This window comes from Bidens hawaiensis, unplaced genomic scaffold, assembly GCF_021521415.1.
Source record: "Bidens hawaiensis isolate Kalapana, Puna unplaced genomic scaffold, B.hawaiensis_p1.1 tig00022895_1, whole genome shotgun sequence".
Taxonomy (NCBI): Eukaryota; Viridiplantae; Streptophyta; class Magnoliopsida; order Asterales; family Asteraceae; genus Bidens; species Bidens hawaiensis.
Window position 1 is genome coordinate 276,546 of NW_027493581.1, and position 18,791 is coordinate 295,336.

Here is an 18,791-nt window from a genome sequence, read left to right on the forward strand (position 1 = left end):
GATGGCAGTAAACTGCGGGTTTCATGCTTAAAAGCTTTTTAATTAATTTTTTTTAAATATCCGAAGATACCCAGATGATAAATCGTAAAACGACCCGTGGTCTCCGAACCCGAGGCATCCCATCAATACAAGAATTTAGTATATAAAACCATATGCCTATGAAGTGTTAACTACTAAAGCTAGAAGTGCATGATTTAGGATATATCACCGGCTACTTGGCATACTCTAACGTTAAACCTACCCAAGCACTGCAGAATAACATATTCAAATTTCTTTAAATTTTATAATTTTTCTACAATCAAACTAAAAATAAGGCTTAAGTATGGCTCGACCTTTCATCTCATGTTTTCCACGGACTAACATGTTTCCCACTAAAAATCATATTTCTTCATTTAAAACCAACTATCAAACTGCCATTTAATTCTCAAGGCTGAGTCTACCGACACATCACAAGTTAAGTGTGTTTCCTTTTATATTATCTCTTATTATTAATAGTTTGAAAAACCAATTTCCGATATTTATCATCATCTTCCATTTTTAGTGCAAAAGACTATATTCAAGGGACATTTTTCAACACTTTTTTTTCAATTTTTTTTCTTTATATATATATATATATATATATATATAGGAGGGTTAACGTACAAATAAAATTAGCTTGTTAAACATAAGAATTAAGTAGAGTAATTATATATACAAGTAGAGTAATTATGTAATTATACCATAGAGTAATTACATAATTACTCTACTTGTATATATAATTACTCTACTTGATTTTCACGTTTAGCACGTTAATTTCATTTGTATTTGATCCAAACCCTATATATATATATATATACATATATATATAATTTTTTTATAAAATTAACTATGACTCAAATATCATATCCCCACACTTAAATTTTGCATTGTTCTCCATGCAAGGATAAGGACGACTTAAAACGAACATAAAAATAAAATAAAATAAAGTCGGACTACAAAAACTAAAAACCTAAAAATAAAAACAAAAATAAAATAAAAAGTAAATAAGCTAGATAATTGAAAAGATTTAGCTGATAATATGCGCATGAAATATGATGCTAAAATCTTCTTCAATAGCTGTCCTCCAACTTCGAACATGCTCAGCAAACAGTACCTCCTTTTCTCACACCGTTTCGTGATAATTTTTACATAAGTTGAATCGTATCGTTCTTCCGATCAAAAGCCCTAAAACATCGGTTTAAAACTCGAAAAAAAAACTTAACAGCGTTAAGTGTTTTTTAATGGAGGTCCATTGAGACAAAAATAGTTGAAAGTTGGGACCGCTGGTAGTGATTTTAAAAGTTGGAATTATTATCGGCCAACACACAAAAGTTGGGATTATTTATTTCCAATTTTCCTTTAAGAAAACAAAAACGTGAGTATACCCGTTACCCAACTATGGTACGCGAGTGAACAACTAAATATGAGAATGAGATTTCCGATTTACCGATATTCTTTTAGTTATCACCCGTAATTATTTAATACCATTTCTTTAGTTGAGTTATACATAGTATGGTTGCTTTTAAAATACATGCCTAAAGATTGCCTCATGAGTTAAACCAACTAGAAACTTTTTAAAAACACTACTCAAACACGTATATATCTACTTCAAAAAAAACCATCACACGTTAAAACAGCATGTATTAGTGGGTACTGAATGTCATAAAAATAATTTTGTAGAACGGTAAACACATTTACAGATGGCTAGGGTTTTATTATTGTCAAAAGTAGTATTATAAAGAGAACATAAAGATTATATATAGCCAACACATAAACCCAACTAAACATAGAAAAGCCCAATAAAAACCTAACATAAAATAGCCCAAACTTATTAGGCTAACATCCCCCCTCAAACTCACAATGCAACAATAATATGCATTGAGAGTTTGTCACACAATAAACAACAATGAGGTGTCGACCGAGCCTTCGTAAAAATCTGCAAGGGCGATGGGATAAATGGAAGCGAGATGGTCCCACGCTATAGATGATGACGAGTGAAATGACAATTATCTCAATGTGTTTCGTCCACTCATGGAAAACAGAATTATTTGTAATTTGCATAACACTTTTATTATCATAATGTAGGGGAGTAGGCTGAGAAATGCTAACCCCCATATCGATTTAAAAAGGGGTAGCGGCGCAGCTTGTTGCCCGCTTGCCTTCTGTTTCGATGTAATCCAATAAACAATCAAATTTATTGCTTTATTATTCTTTAACTTTATCTCACATGTAGTCACAGCCATAACATGATACTCAGCTTCAGTGGAAGACCTAGAAACGACATCTTTTTTCTTACTTTTCTCGGAGATTATGAATCACCAAGAACAATAAAGAAACCGATTGTGGATTTATGATAATTACGGTCACCTTCCCAATCAGCTGGGGCGCAGCTTCTGGGGATCGGGGGTGGCCCCGGTCACTGCCGTTTTTTCGGTTAATGGTGTAAGTTTTGCGATTTTTCTTGAAAATTTTTATAGGTATTAAGCTCGGTCACCCCCAATGTATTTTTCCAAACGGTTAACGGTCATCACTGATTTCTTTTTATATATAATACCCCATTGTTTGATTTTTTTTTTATAAAACCTCGCAGTTTTTATAAACAAAAGTTACAAAATAGTAGTCGAATAGCAAAAGTTTGTTTTTATAAAACTCAAAATTGAAGGAGGCTATTTGATCCGACTCGAACCAAACTGAACCGAATAACTGACACGAACCGAATCGTCAACTGGAAAATTTTGGGTCCATGATTTTGGTCACTCCCGTGACTAAGTCCAAGCTTCGTCACTGCCAAGCAGCATCACTATAGGCTTTCAACTCGAGAGAGGATGTCAAGGGAAACAAGAGGCTCTGAAATTGAGTGCCACGGAGATATCTCATAATATGCAGTACAATGCCCAGTGAATAGAAGTTGGAGCGGTTACAAACTGGCTAACCACATGAACGGCATGAGCTATGTCCGGGCGAGTAATTGTAAGATAAACCAAACTTCCCACAACGGTATGATATATACTCGGATCTGGTAGAGGAACACCATCACTGGCAGAATATCTTGTATTGTTTTCAAGAGGAGTATCTACAGTTCTATTGTCAGAGAGTCGTGCACGGTGAAAAAAATTAGATATATATTTAGTCTGGGAAAGGAGATAACCTTTCATAGACTGAGCTACATAAATACCTAAAAAATAGCGTAGCAAGCCCAAATCCTTCATGGCAAACCGATGAGCCAAATCACGCTTCATTGACTCAATACTATCATGATCATCACCAGTAATAACCATATCATCAATATATAAGGACAAAAGAATCCGCCCTGCACTAGTAGATCTAACAAATAAAACTGGATCATGATTACTTAGAACAAAACCAAGTGAAGTGAGCACGGTGGAGAATTTCTCAAACCAAGCACGGGAGGCTTGTTTGAGACCATATAAGGCTTTTCGAAGCCAACAAACTTCATTTGGCTGGTGAGTAATACCCAGAGGCGGAGTCGTATAAACCTCCTCTTGAAGATCACCATTCAGAAAAGCATTTTTGACATCCATTTGAAAAATATTCCACGAACTAATTGATGCAACTTCAATAATAGTACGAATTGTTTTCATCTTTGCCACATGGGCAAAAGTCTCCTTATAATCCATACCATACTTTTGTGAGTATCCTTTTGCAACAAATCTAGCCTTGTATCGCTCAACAAACCCATCAGATTTTTTTATCCTGTATACCCATTGACAACCAATCGTATGTTTTCCATATGGGAGTAGAACCAAATCCCTTGTGTGTGTCTGATGAAGAGTAATAAGCTCTTCAGCCATAGCATTCTGCCAAAGAGGATCAAACACAACCTCTCTATACGTCTTAGGTTCACTCAAATGATGTATGTTTGCAAAAAAACAAGCAATACGCGAACTAATCAGCGAAGCATATACAAACCACCAGAGAAGCAAGTTAAATACGACGCCACACATAATTTGAATGCTTAAGACAGATTTGAATGTTTTATAATGAATGGTTGATGCTTTTATATTCCGCGAAAAGTTTTAATTCACTCTGGTATTTAGAACTACATTTATAAGTAAATTTAACACCAAAATAGGGCTGCCAGGTCCTTAACCTTACTACCTTTATCTTTTATACTTTTGTCATCAACTTTTTTCATTTATAGTTTGTCACTAACTTTATTTTTTTTTGTCTATTATACTTTGATCATCCAAACTTACTTTTATCTTTATATTTTGGCGACCCAACTTTTTGCGTTTTAGACTATTGTCATCAAAATTATAAAGACCAACTTCAAAACTTATCTTTATGCTTTGATCACAGAATTTTCAGCCTTTACCACAATTTTTTTCTTTGATGATACCGTAACAAATCCGTCAAACCGAGCCAATACCGACCGAGTTGTCGTGTCCTTGCCGCAACATGCTGGTTTAAAGAAGCTCACGATAGAGAGTTTAGATTCTTTAGGGTTTCACACGAGGTAACCGACGAAGACGTTAGGTTTAACCGGTCGCAAAGTGAGAATCTTCGACTTGTTTTTATAGACTTAAATATATAATTTGTGTATAGTTTTCAGTTTTCACTAATTCGTTTTAAAACTCTAGATGGACATATTAAATTTGTTATTTTATTATAAATGTGTAAAATATATTTATGCAGCATACTCGTTGTCTGAAAATTTAACAATTAAATTTAAGTTATTATTATTATTATACCCGGTGACTGATGTATCTGGAACCTACCTCATGCTGCTGTATCTGGACCCGACCCGACCCGACCTGACCTGTTTAAAGGTATAGCGTGAGTAGAACGCTTTTTGAATCTCAACTCCACACCCTTTATATACATATTATATATAATAACAATTCGATCTTTCTTTCTGATTTTCAAACAAACACAACACAATTCTTCTTCATCAATTCGTTTCACAGAGCTTCAGTTTCATCATCATCGTCATCAATGTCTGCATTTGGCATGGCTAACAATACCAATCCCAACAAGTCAACCGAGGTTAAACAAACATTATTCATTCATTGTTTCTTTCCTTTATTGATTGATTCATTGTTATTATTAAATAATATTATTTAATTGCTTATTGCTCGTTATTAATTGCGCATTACGGTTGTTAATGATGTGGTTACTTGTGTTTTTACCAATTTTGGAATTGAAGTGGTTATATTGTGTGTATAGGTCGTGTCGCCTCCTTCGGATAGTGTGTCGAGCCTGTCGTTCAGCCCCAAGGCCAATTACCTTGTGGCTACTTCTTGGGATTGTCAGGTTTGTGTGATGCTATAATTATAATTCAATTTAAGTGTGTGGATTTGGGCTGTCATAGACACAAACACAGCACAATAACTAAACCTGTTTAGCATTAGGTTACATAACACAACCCGATAACTAAGCGAGTTATATTTGTTTTCTTGAACACGACTTTAATCGAGATTATAATGATTCTAAGTGAACAATTGCAGGTGAGATGTTGGGAGATAACAAAAACTGGAACCACTGTTGGCTCTGTGGCAAAGGCTTCAATTCCACATGATCAGCCGGTAATAACGTTAACGATACGCAATTGTGCACTATTTGGATCATTAACTTCCATGTTTGTATTGCATTCTGATGATTGTTGTTTTCTAAATTCCCAATTTGGTTGATTACTTGCAGGTTTTATGTGCAGCTTGGAAGGATGATGGAACAACCGTTTTCTCAGGCGGTTGTGACAAACAAGTGAAGATGTGGCCGTTACTGTCTGGCGGTCAACCTGTAACTGTTGCAATGCATGATGCTCCCGTTAAAGAAGTTGCTTGGATTCCAGAGATGAATCTTTTGGTTTCGGGAAGCTGGGATAAGACTCTAAGGTATGCAATTAACTTCTAATTTGGTAATTCTTATTATATTTGGAACTTTTTTAACTTAATTTTGTAAATAAAACATGCCCTGTTTTTCAGATACTGGGATTTGAGGCAATCAACTCCAGTTCACACTCAACAACTTCCTGAATGATGCTATGCGCTTACCGTTAGACATCCATTGATGGTTGTTGGCACTGCAGATCAATCAATCAATCAATCAATCATACCCAGTAAAATCCCACCGACAGCACAGCTATAGGTAGGGTCTGGGGAGGGTGGGATGTAGGCACACCGTACCTCTATCCAAAGGAATAAAGAGGTGGCTTCCAGAGAGACCCTCGGCTCTAAGAACATGTGTATGAAGCAAAAAAAAGGAAATCAAAGTTTAACAGTTATATAAAAAACTACTACTAATTATAATAATATTAATAATAAGGTCACAGTTTAACCGCAATATAAAAGCTAATAATAATAATAATAATAAAATATGTAAGGGAAATACCATTATGGTATGTGACCTAAATAAGTTAAGTCTAAGCCCTAAGGTATTCAATTCTCTCTAAAAATCCTTAACTTTAATTCTACTTCTCCACGAATTCCTATCCTCAACCATGTCCTCGGAGAGGTTTAGGTCTATCAAATCATGCCTAATCCTCTCATCCACCTTATTGTATTCAATCTGCAAAACCCTCGGGTACTGTTAGCTAATATTAAACGTGAATCGAATTGATATTAAACTTGTATGAAATTGGACAACAGACTGAGTTTAAGAGAATCACTTCGCCACTCAAGTATCAAACTAGGTGTGTTGCTGCATTTCCAGATCAGCAAGGTTTTCTGGTATGTTGTTACTTTCAAATTGTCTTATTATGTTATTTTGAAATTAATACTTTTTGTTAATGAGGAATAGTTTTGGTTGCTAGGTTGGATCGATTGAAGGGAGAGTTGGTGTGCATCATCTTGATGAGCAACAACAAAGTAAAAACTTTACTTTTAAATGTCACAGAGAAGGAAATGATATATACTCAGTCAATTCTAACTTTCATCCTGTAAGATATTTCATTTTCATTGCTATTGGTAAATTTGAACAAGCGATTTTATTTATAACTTTGAAAACTTGCATAATATCATATTTACCCGACCAAAATAATTAATATCAAAATACCATTTTCATATTTACCTGTTTCATTGAATGCAGTTTGTAATATCATTTTTATACCCTTATCTTTGTATACTCTAAGCTCTCGTATCCTAATGCACGTTATAAGGGAAGGGCATAAATGTCATAAGTCATAAGCTTGTAAACCGAAATATTTGATATTTTGATTTTTTGTTGGGTAATATGATATTATATCATATTGAAAATCTCGTTTTTCTATTGGAAAATTTGAAAGGGGATCAACGTATATACTTTTGAAAACTTGGATAGTCTATACTTTACCTAACCAAAAAGCTAATATCATAATACTCATTTTCATATTTACTTGTTTCATTAAATACAGTTTGTAGTTTGTAATATGACCATTATACCCTTATCTTTCTCCTTCAAACTCTTGTGTTAAGGGGAGGGCATAAATGTCATATAATTTAAGAAGTGGGAATATATGATATTATACCATTTTGAAAAGCTCGTTTTCTACTAATCTGCTGGTTTAGATGAACTCTTACATTTTGTTTCTGTTTCAGATTCACCACACATTTGCAACTGCTGGATCTGATGGTGCTTTTAACTTCTGGGACAAAGATAGCAAGCAAAGACTGAAGGTTTGACTATTTTATAAATGCCAACATACCTAAATAATGTACTCTAAAGCTAAACGTTATCTTGTAACCTTTTTGAGATATGCTAATTATTAATGTGGTTGTACAGGCAATGTCAAGATGCAATCAACCGATACCTTGCAGCAGCTTCAACAATGATGGTTCCATATATGCTTATGCGGTATGTAATAACATCTGTACTCTTGAGTTTAAGTTATGATAAATGGTTTAATTATTATTTAATTATACAAACGACATTTGTTATGTTAAGACGTGCTATGACTGGAGCAAGGGTGCAGAAAATCACAATCCAACAACAGCGAAGACTTACATTTACTTGCACTTGCCTCAGGTAATTAAGGTTTTTTTTTTTATTTATAGAGAATATTATTTTATATATTGCATCTGGTAATGGAAATTTGTTAACATGACAGGAATCTGAGGTTAAAGGCAAGCCTCGAATTGGAACCAGTGGAAGGAAGTGAAGACTTGGTGTCACGTGCGTATTCGTTGTAAATGAAAAGAGATTATTTTGTGCTGTCCTTTTGCTCTTTTTCAGTGATCTAGTAGAGACAATATGCTTGATAATGATGTTTGACTTTTCTTTGATAGAGACGTTTGACTTTTTTCTGTTGAAAGATTGGGAGTCTGTCTATGGTTAATGTGAAAATGTGTGGAGTTAGCTAATGTTCTGGGTTGTTTGCTGTTCGAGTAAAGGTGGTGAAATGAACTCGTTAAACGGGCTGAACAAGAAGTTAAAACCAGTGATCTTATACCGGTCAATGTTGAGGGTTGGGCTGGCTTAAATTTGGGTTGGACCATAAACTCGGCTTCATTTATGACCTTAACTTTTTTAGAAAAAGATTTGCTCTTTTGATGTCATCCAACTTTTCTTGTATTGCACCTAGGCGAATGAGATCACTGTACTGTTTTTTTTTTACTATCTCATGTAAGGCGAACTCCAACGGGACTCATGAACGCCCCACTTTCCTTTCAGGATGGCATGTGTCCATTGTGATTGATCCCTCATCTTCCATGATGACGCATGTATACGTGAACCTGTCTCCTCTCACTCCGCCCACAACTCATTTGACCCTCCCTGCCTCACGGGCATAATCCTCCAACTAGAGATGTTCAAAACGGTTTGGGACTAGGAACCGGAACCGGTTCCTAACCGGTTCCTATATTCAAAACCACCTTTTAAACCGGTTCCAGGCTCGAACCGGTTAGGGAACCGAACCGGTTCTCCCACCCTCGGACCCCTAACCTATCTAACCGGTTCTTACCGGTTCCTGTACCGTAACCGGTCAAAAAACGGCTATTTTTGACCCCAACGGTCAAAAAACGGCCAAAAAAAACGGTTAGGAACCGGTTCCGGTTCCTACCCGCCCCCACTCAGAAATGCAAGAACCGGGATCATCGGGTTGAATCAGATAGGGTCCGGTTCCTACAAAAAACGGGTAGGAACCGGTTCGGGTCCGGTTCGGGTCCACCGGTTCGGTTCCAGGAACCGGTTTTGTTGATCATCTCTACCTCCAACGCAAATCCTTCTGTGGATCTTCCACGCTGGCCCATGGAAGCCCATGGGCACCAGCGATGGAGATGTTTTAATGCTAAATGCTATTATCAAAACCCATGGAGATGTTTTAATACCAAATACTATTATCAAAACTCGTTAGGACACAAATTGTTTTTAAGATGACATTTAAAGACTCAGCACACTAAACAAAGGGTGGGCATGTCGTCTAGCGGCGCACAAGCAGGCGCACGCCCGAAACAAGCAAGACGTATGCTGCAATTTTTTAGCTGTTTTCGACTTGTTCATATGCTTTTAGGCCACTTGAGACTATCTGACTTTTGTGCCGTGTTGCATTCAAGGGGGCATGCCTAATGCACTTTACATCGGTTTTTAGTTTAAATGTTCTTTAGCTTATAGTGTTCATGTGTTTTATCAGCATAAAAATCCACCATATAAATCATCTCCTGTTATGAATTAATCGAAAATAAGGACCAAACAAGACCTAAATAGCAACAAAGTGTAATTATTCAGTCCATCAGGTTTACTACATAACGAACCAAAATACATAGCTGTTTCAACAACATTCAAAGTTCTGACAGACCCGACTCCTCTTACTCCCACCTGCCAATCTATAAGCACAAATTAACCAACAAAGACCAAAACTCTACACAACTCACCCCCACAGTCTTGGGTGAAAACAACGAACCGAAAGTATTTTCATATGCACAATGATCATAAATACCGATTTCCATAAAAATACACGAAAAAGCGAAAAACAAGACGTGATCATCTGGGCCCCGACAATTCATCAGGACGAAGATTATACGTGGAATCTTGAATAATCCAATCAGTATTTGGATTATGAGTGGTGTTGAACTCTTGCCTAAACATCTCCTCTTTCTGCCATTCTTCCCATCTTTCAGCCAATCCGTCACCTTCAAGCATCCTCACAACTTCTGACATTTTGGGTCGCTCCAATGGCGTTCCTTGCGTGCACAAAAGTGCCACCTGGATCAGTTGTTCCACCTCAGCTTCTATATAATTGCCTTTCAAATCAGCATCCACCAGTGTCTCCAGCTTCTTTTCCCTCAAAAGCCCTTTCACCTGTATAAAGTTTCAAGAGTTACAATCTTTTGAGGTTCTTTTTTGTATAAAGTTGCAAACTCACAATCTTTAAGATTTTTTTTTTTATAAGGGGCATTTACGTATTTCCCCTTCCTAAACTTTGAAATTACATATTTCCCCAAACTATGCTTAAAGAGCATTGTACATTTTGCATTAAAAGCTTGTATTTTGAGGAAATATGTAATTTACATAGTTTAGGAAGGGGAAATATGTAAAAATCCCTTTTTATGAAGTTCCAAGACTCACAATTCTTGGGTTTTTTTCATATAAATAAATCTCAAAAATTCACAATCTATAAGGTGATTTTGCATATGAGGTTTTAAGATTCACAATCTTTAAGGTGATTTTTGTATAAACTTAATATTTAGCTATAGACAAACAAAGCAGCAAATATTAACAAAAAAAGTATAAAATTTGTTACCCAATCGAGCAACATGACATCATCATCATTAGCAAGACGAGCAAGATCAAAAGCTCGTTGTCCAGTAATGAGCTCCAGAAGCATAACTCCATATCCAAAAACGTCTGTTTTTTCTGAAGATTTCCCAGTTGACAGATATTCGGGTGCTATGTGTCCAATTGTACCGCGAACAGCAGTTGTAACATGAGTATCCTTGTAATCCATAAGTTTAGCCAACCCAAAATCTCCTACAACTGCTTCAAATTCTTCATCTAATAATATATTTGCAGCTTTCACATCGCGATGAATGATTTTCGGGTCACAATGATCGTGTAAATAAGCAAGGCCTCGTGCAGACCCGAGTGCAATTCGCTTCCGTATTGGCCAATCAAGTGGCTCCTGGTTTTCAGGTCTCTCTACAGTAATTATTTAAACAGGTAAGATATTATAGGCTTTGATTTATGCATATTTTGAAATCAGAAAGTAAAGGTTTGACACGTTAAGTCAAACTATGTGTCTCTGTCTCTTCTTTAAGAGATGGCACACATTTCAAGAAAGTCAGAGGTTTGACCATCTAAGGTAAACCGTCTTTTTTAGGAGCCGGCACATTCCAGGAATGTCAGTCAACTTTTTAACAGTTTTTATTTTAATGTTTTTAAAGATGGTAGCTGAAAATCACCTCTTAAGCATGATGCAACACTCCCATTCGCCATATATGGATAAACAAGCAACCGCTCGGTGGGTGTCATGCAAAATCCCTTCAAACGAAGCAGGTTTCGGTGCACAGCCATACTAATCATTTCGACTTCCGTTTGAAACTGCAATTCTCCACCTTGAGTTCTTTCCTCCTTTAACCTTTTCACAGCCACTAACGTTCCATCCGCCAAACGCCCTTTATAAACTTTACCGAATCCACCTCGTCCAAGAATGTGTCGATTACCGAAATTGTCGGTTGCAACTTGTAGTTCCCGAAGAGAAAATCTCTTCAATTGCCCTAAGTGGACTTCCGGATCTTCTTCAGCTGCAAATATATATATAAATAATTATGAGCAAACTTGGCAAACAGGGCGGGTTTGTGTAACGGGTAAAAACAGGTTTGGGTCAAAAAAGCCCATTTGAAAATAGTATCAATCTGGTTCGGGACAAAACGGGTTGCCATCAACCAAACTAACACCTTTTAATAATGGCTCGTTTTGACCAGAACTTATTTTGCTAAACATCGTTTCAACCCATTGAGTCGTTGGCTAACTTTTGTTCATGTAACAGGCCATTTAAAAGGAAGCATCAATTTAGTTTGGGTCAAAACTCAAAACAGATTGACATCAACCAAACTAATATTTTTAATTTCAAATGGCCCATTTTGAACCAACTCATTTTGATAAGAAACTTTAACCCATTGATTAATTTTTGTTGGTGCAACGGACCGTTTAAAAAAAATCATTAGGGCTTGGGCCAAAGCAGGTTGTCATCAACCAAATTGATACCTTTTTCTTTTTTTTTTAAATGGCCTATTTTCACCTCAACTCATTTTGCTAAGAACCATTTTGACCCGTTGACTAATTTTTGTTCGTGCAATGGGCCATTTAAAAAGAATATCTAATTTTCATCATCATCATCATCATCATCGTACTCAGTATATCCCACCAATAGCAAAGCTATGGTAGGGTCTGAGGAGGGTAAGATGTAGGCAGCCTTACCTCTACCCCATAGGGATAGAGAGGCTGCTTCCGGTGAGACCCCCGGCTCGATAGTAGTTTTGCATCAAGCCTTGGACATAAGGCACATAGCACTCAATCATCGGGACACCGGCTGATCGGTGCATGTACCCTTATCTTTCAGCTATCAACGCCACTACATGATGCCTGATTAACCGTCCGTCACTTTTAACGTTATTTTCACGAGATTAGTAAAATAACGTCAAAATTAGTACAATTTCACTTTTGCCCACCCGAGGGTTCACACATATATACATCATATGTGTGCACCGCAAGCAGGGCTGAGAATATCTAATTTTCATAAACCCAAATTGACCTGTTGACTAACTTGAGGTGACCCAAATAACCCATATACATATTATTTTTGCCAAAATAAACCAATTTTATATAAATGTGACAGGTCCGGACTTTGGTGAGTTTGGTAACGGGTCAAAACAAACCTGGTCGGGTCGCATTCTGAACCCACAAACACTTTTTTGTCCTTTTTATATTGAACAACATAGTAACTATTAGTAATTACTAAAAGAATAGCATTACAATAATAATCTAAATCGTTTTGATCCGTTTAACCCGTTAAACTGATTTGACCCATTTAACTGTAAAAGGAGTAACCAAGTGGTCTTGTACTAACCCGGTACATCAAAGAAGTGATCCTGCGGTTTCCGGCGTCGCCACCAAGCAAGTGCAATTGCGGGACCCGCAAACAGAAGTGCGGCACCAGCAGCGACTCCTCCGGCAATGGCCCCGGTGGCACTGTTGCCGACTGAAATAACAAAAGCATTTAGAAAATATTATATTTTCTTTGGAAATAAAAAATAAAAAGTGAAAATTAATAATACCGGAAGGAGACGGGGAGTTTGGTGGAGTTGGAGGTTGAGGAGGATTTGGAGGCGGTCGCAGGTTCAGATTACCAACAAAACTGTAAAACAAATAGAATGACATAAAAATAAAAGGTTAATAATTAACATAAGGTGTCACATTTCGCAAAGAATCTAAAAACAAAAATGGATTTGAAGTTTAAACATACCTGATAGGTGTGAAAAGAGAGAAGGAACCATTAACTGGGACATCTCCACTCAAATTGTTGTTTGAAAGATCACTATGATATATATTAATAATATAATATAATTATATTAGTGTTCTAATAATATTATATATGTGCAAAGCTAAGAAAAAAGAAATACTCACAGAACTTGTAATGAAGTTATAGTAGTTAACGAAAATGGAATAGTTCCCGTCAATGTGTTGTTGTTGAGACGACTGTCCTTGCAAAAACAGCAGAAAATGACATGCTATTCGCAAATAACCAACATGGTCAACAAAAGTCAACCATAATATAATACTAGCTACTTTGTAAAATTAGGCCTGAAATTGAACCGAACATCAGTGAGGCGTTCGGCGGGAAGTTCGTTTATTTAATAAAGGAATGAACACGAAAAAAGTCTCGTTCATTCATTTATGTGCGTTTATTTCCGTTACTTTATGTTTGTTTAAGTTAGCTCGTTTTCACTTATAAATTCAAGTCTGGTTTTATAAAATTAAAATATTACCAATTACAATTTAGTCCAGTTTTATGATTTTTCTAGGCCAAATAGATTGATGTTCTCATTTACTTTTAATTTGTTTTCGCTCAATTATTTTGTTCATCTATGTTCAGTTACATTTGCTCGTTTGCGTTCATATACATTAGTGAACTGTACATTTATAGTATGAACAAACGAACATAAACACACTTGTGTTCTTACCAAACGAACAAGAACAAGAAAACATATTCATTTAATTGCCCATGTTTAGATCATTTGTTTAGTAAAGTTAAAAGGAACAAAAACAAACATGTCATGTTCGTGTTTGTTTGGTTTATTTACAAGACTATTTGAAGTAAATTGATTTAGAAAGCATTTTGAGACAAACTATATCCCAAATCGGCCCGTTTATCCATATAAGGGTCAGAACGAATACGAAGTATAATCGTTAGATCACAAATTTTAAAAACAAAAACTAAATTAAAAGAATTCGTACAGAAAACGAAGCTTTTGAAGCTTGCCCAATGTTTCTGGAATCACACCGTCTAACCGATTGAGATAAAGATCCAAACTCACTAAGTTTGTTAAGTTCCCGAGCTCGTTTGGAATATGTCCAGTAATATTATTACTGTAAAGTTCCCTGTAAAATAATTCAAAAATACCTTATGAGTAATAATGATACAAAAACAAAAAAGAAACATCATAATTCCAAGTTTTCAGAGTTCACATTTAACATATATTTACGTTTATCAAGCTTGACATCGCAAGCTTTTATCTTGCACAATGAGTTTTTAGAAAAACTGAATCTTGATTTCATAATAGAAAAAAGAAGACGCTAAATTTAATAATCAGAAAACAGGATGCGTTTACATGATCCCATTGGTTAGTAGGATATTGGTGGCGTCACGTGTACGGAATCACACGCTCACCAAAAATAGTTGTAATCATCGGACAATAAGACGTTTGAATGCTTGGACACTCTTGATTACTCAAGATTTAGTAGATTAAATGGTAAAAATTTAACCTTTTTGTGAACAATATAAAGGATTTTGAAATAGAAATAAAAGCCTCAAATTAGGATGTAACATAATTCCAAAGTAACTATGATAACTTACAAATACTGTAAGTTAGTGAGTTGACCAAGCTGTGGAACGAGTTGGCCCGACAAGTTTGCGTTTCCAAGATCACTGTGTATAACAACCAGCCCAAAAACAAGAACCATAATTGAATATACATCTCAAACAAAACAAATATTTACCAAAACAAGAAATATAAGTTTACACTCGTGTAACACTGTTCTCGTTGTTGCATGTAACATGAAACCATGTACACGGATTCACCAACGTCGCATCCCAACTTTGAATAACATTATTCGGGTCACTTAATTGAGTCTTTAAAGCATTCAATGCATCACCTGTTTAATAAACCAAATCTAATCATAAACCCATCTTAAAAACATCAAACTTTAATTCCAAAACAAGATAAAAAAATCATCCATTTACAAATAACCAACAACTTTTACTATATGCTCATTAGGTCCACTACTATTATTAGAACTAGAAATCAATAACCAACAACCAACAACCAACAATCATTCAAATCCATTTCATTATTTACTAAATCTGGTTAAACAAGAATAATATCATCATCAAGTCAATCAAAGTCAACAAAACAAGATTCAAGAACAATAAAGTAAATACCTTCAGCATTCCCAGAGACTTTTAACACCAATATGAACCACACAACAACAGCAGCTGAAACCACCCGATCCATTTCTCAAAACCGGGTCCGGGTCGGTGGAGCTAGAAACCCAGATTTGTCATCAACCAGCCACTCAGATCAAGAAATTTGAAACACCCAGAAGCCTAAACGGAAAACCCACTTCAAGAAACAGCTAAAAAGATGAAATTTTTACAGACCCACCAATCAATTAGGCAAAATAAAGAAAACCCAGTTAGAATTGATGGAAAATGAAGGTGAACTTTGAGGGTTTTGGGGGTAATTAGAGAGAGAGAGAGAGATTGGGGATGAGGAAGTCGTCGTAAATTTAGTCAAAGGTTCTCTTTTTCTGTGCTTTGTTTCTCTCTCTCATCAAGAGTAGACAACTGGTTGTAAAAGAATATAGAGAGAGAAAGTAATAAGAGAGAGATTAGTTGGGGATTCAACTTCTTTCTATGTCAATTACTTTCTTTTAGTATAATAAAATAAAAAACAAGTTTATTTTATTTATTTTCCTGCTAGTGGGGTATTGTGGTTGCTTCATTAATATTAAAATTATAATTTCTGGTGGTGGAATGGTAAAAGAGAGACTTGGTTTTTATGTGACTCATGTTCGATATCTACCCCTCATTTAATTTCGGCGACACTAAATGATAATGAGAGACTAAGTGAGTATGTGACATTCACTATTTGAATTCTTAAACTGAATGGATTTTTATCTTGCAGCACTGTTGTGCATTTAGACGAGTGTTAACGGGTGTTGGTATTAAGTGAAGGTTTTCTCCAGATTAAAAGACCAGCGTATTTCAAAGTGATGAATTTGACCATTTGAAGAACTCGTTGACAGTTAAAAAAAATATATATATTTTTTATGGTGAGACTAATTCCATGAATATGTTTTTTCTTTAAGTAAAATGGAAAAGAAAAAAAAAAGAGAAGAAGATATTGGGCAAGTGTGGCAATAACGGGGTCAAACGCACGCACGGGGTTGGACCCACAACACCCGCCGCCTATTAGGAAAGATGGAATAATGAAAGCCCTTCATATATGCACATAATTTTCCACTTTAACTAAATATACATATTGATATAATGATATGTAGTGTACACTAAATCCTTTAGCAACGGTTTTAGACAATGGTTTTTTACTTTTTACCTATCAAATTCAACTTTTTGACTACTTTACATTAAAAAATGTTGCCTTTGATGAAAAATTAAGTGTGTTAAATTCATAGAATAAATAGAAATTTAATGAAATTGGAATTTAAGTTTTGTTCTTTTTTAGTATTTAAGTTTGTAGAATTTATTGTGATTGAAATTTCAAAATTTACTTAATTGAGATGATGATGGTGCAGTTTCTAGCGTCGATGAGAATGATCTCAACGATGATTAGTATGTAAGTGCGAACGATTAAGCGAGGACAGCGCTAGCCCTTGATAGGTTGAGTTGGCGAAGGTGAAGGTGGGTGAGGAGTGAGGACATGTCACACCCGACTTAATGCCTAGAAGTGTGACCAACAGTTGGTATATGCTTTGTAAATATATCAGAGTTACGGGTTGATTTTAGCGGAAGACTTTAAGTTATAAAATATTAATTTACATTGAAAATTTACTCGGGAATTAAATACTCAAGTATTAGTTTACAAAATATTGTTTTATCATAATACATGGATTTCATTATCAAAACTGAACCATCTTATAATGCGAGCTTCTATCTTCATGATAACTCTAGTCCTTGCTAGTGCTTACCGAACTTAATTACCCGCAATGTGGGGGAAAATACGCCAGCTATATGCTGGTGAAACGTTTAACTCTAAAAGCATTTAAACTACTGTTGTAATACAAGAGTTTTCTATAATTGCTCAGCGCAAACGTCTTTTATTTCCGGGATTTGTACCATTGCCATACACACACAATTCAAGAGTTCTCCGAGCCACGTAGCCCCGTTGGAGAACTGGTTGTGACTGTACAGTTATGTTTAGATCCAGGCACATGTGTAATATGCCTGAGTTGCTTTTATTTTCTACTTTGCATTATAGCGTTTTTAGAGATCACGTAATCTCATGTAAACATTTGACTGACTCTTTAAGACAAGCAAGCCGTTCATCTTATAGAGTATAAATCTGTTTGACTGTTTGTAAATGTAACACCCCGGCTAAAGCGGAACGCCTGAGTGTGACGTACAGATTGCTCAAACACGCGTGACACTATTAAGTGATCATAACAATATTATTTCATTTAAATCTTCATGTAACACAAGTTTATCAAATAATACAAGTTATGAACAAATAAATAAACGAAATGATAAGTTGTTCTTTGAATACCCTATAAGTATGCTATGTGTCTTCTAACCTTCATCCTCGTATCTCTACACCTGTAGCATATGTATAAAATAGCTAGTGAGATTCTCACAGTTTGTATAAATGTAAGACCCCAAATCCCGGGAATCCTACATTTAGTAATCATATCAAAAATTCACAAAAATTTAAACCTAAAAGCAAGTTCATTTTGTTAAAACCATTTCAGAGTAATAAACAATGGAATTTACTAAGTATCAAAATTCCCAAAACCGGGAAAAAGGTTCCAAACAATAAGCAGCGGAAAATGGTTAAGTAGTAAAACCCCAAAACCAAATATAAAATAAAATATTCTTTTTATTTATAAGATCTCGACTAGGAGCGCCTTCAACCGTCCTAGTAGAGTCCAGCACGTTCAAGGGATAATCTCTAGTCCTTAACCTGAAAATAAAACTAACATACACACAAAGTCAGCTTGAGCTGAGTGAGTTCAAGTTTTAATAAATGACATGTGTAAATCATTCCAAGATTATAAGTATAAAATAGTATGTGGAATAATAGGCAAATGGATAAATGATAAGTAAATATATGTATAACAGCCAAATAATATAATCACGGTCGAACACGTGTATGAGTCTCCCCCCACGGGATTTAAGAACCCGCCACGGGATTTAAGAACCCGCCACGGGATTTATAGTATAGTTGACCCGTACACGGTACGAGCTAAGCACATGATACGGGATTTTAAGAACCCGTTATAATAATGATAATGCCACACGAGCCTCCCCCCATGGGATTTAAGAACCCGCTACGGGATTTAAGAACCCAAGTCGTATAGTTTGGCCTGGCCAATATCACCATGTACAC

The 18,791-nt window shown here is 35.7% G+C and overlaps 1 protein-coding gene and 1 pseudogene across 2 annotated transcripts; one reads left to right on the forward strand and one right to left on the reverse strand.

Annotated features, from left to right (window-relative positions):
* Window positions 1-4,937: 4,937 nt before the first annotated feature.
* Window positions 4,938-8,322, forward strand: LOC143566490 (protein RAE1-like; annotated as a pseudogene). Its single transcript, XR_013141241.1, has 12 exons — window positions 4,938-5,025; window positions 5,206-5,292; window positions 5,487-5,564; window positions 5,680-5,873; window positions 5,964-6,075; window positions 6,532-6,561; window positions 6,627-6,707; window positions 6,791-6,916; window positions 7,554-7,631; window positions 7,738-7,809; window positions 7,900-7,980; window positions 8,063-8,322. The product of XR_013141241.1 is annotated as a protein RAE1-like (transcript).
* Window positions 8,323-9,650: 1,328 nt separating this feature from the next.
* LOC143566495 (BRASSINOSTEROID INSENSITIVE 1-associated receptor kinase 1-like) lies at window positions 9,651-15,835 on the reverse strand. The gene is made up of 11 exons (XM_077053181.1): window positions 15,611-15,835; window positions 15,192-15,324; window positions 15,026-15,097; window positions 14,407-14,550; window positions 13,576-13,647; window positions 13,415-13,486; window positions 13,227-13,306; window positions 13,019-13,150; window positions 11,352-11,693; window positions 10,694-11,088; window positions 9,651-10,251 (listed from the first exon to the last, which is right to left on the reverse strand). The coding sequence occupies exons 1-11, from the start codon at window positions 15,681-15,683 to the stop codon at window positions 9,934-9,936; spliced, it is 1,833 nt and encodes a 610-aa protein (XP_076909296.1). The 5' UTR covers window positions 15,684-15,835; the 3' UTR covers window positions 9,651-9,933.
* Between the last annotated feature and the right edge of the window lie 2,956 nt (window positions 15,836-18,791).

What these genes read in the sequence shown, in the direction of transcription:
- LOC143566495 (XM_077053181.1), bottom strand. Translation starts at nt 15,683, where the DNA reads ATGGATCGGGTGGTTTCAGCTGCTGTTGTTGTGTGGTTCATATTGGTG. An exon ending in AGTCTCTGGGAATGCTGAAG is followed by an intron (nt 15,325 to 15,610) that starts GTATTTACTTTA and finishes TTTATTAAACAG; the next exon opens with GTGATGCATTGAATGCTTTA. An exon ending in TCACTTCTTTGATGTACCGG is followed by an intron (nt 11,694 to 13,018) that starts GTTAGTACAAGA and finishes ATATATTTGCAG; the next exon opens with CTGAAGAAGATCCGGAAGTC.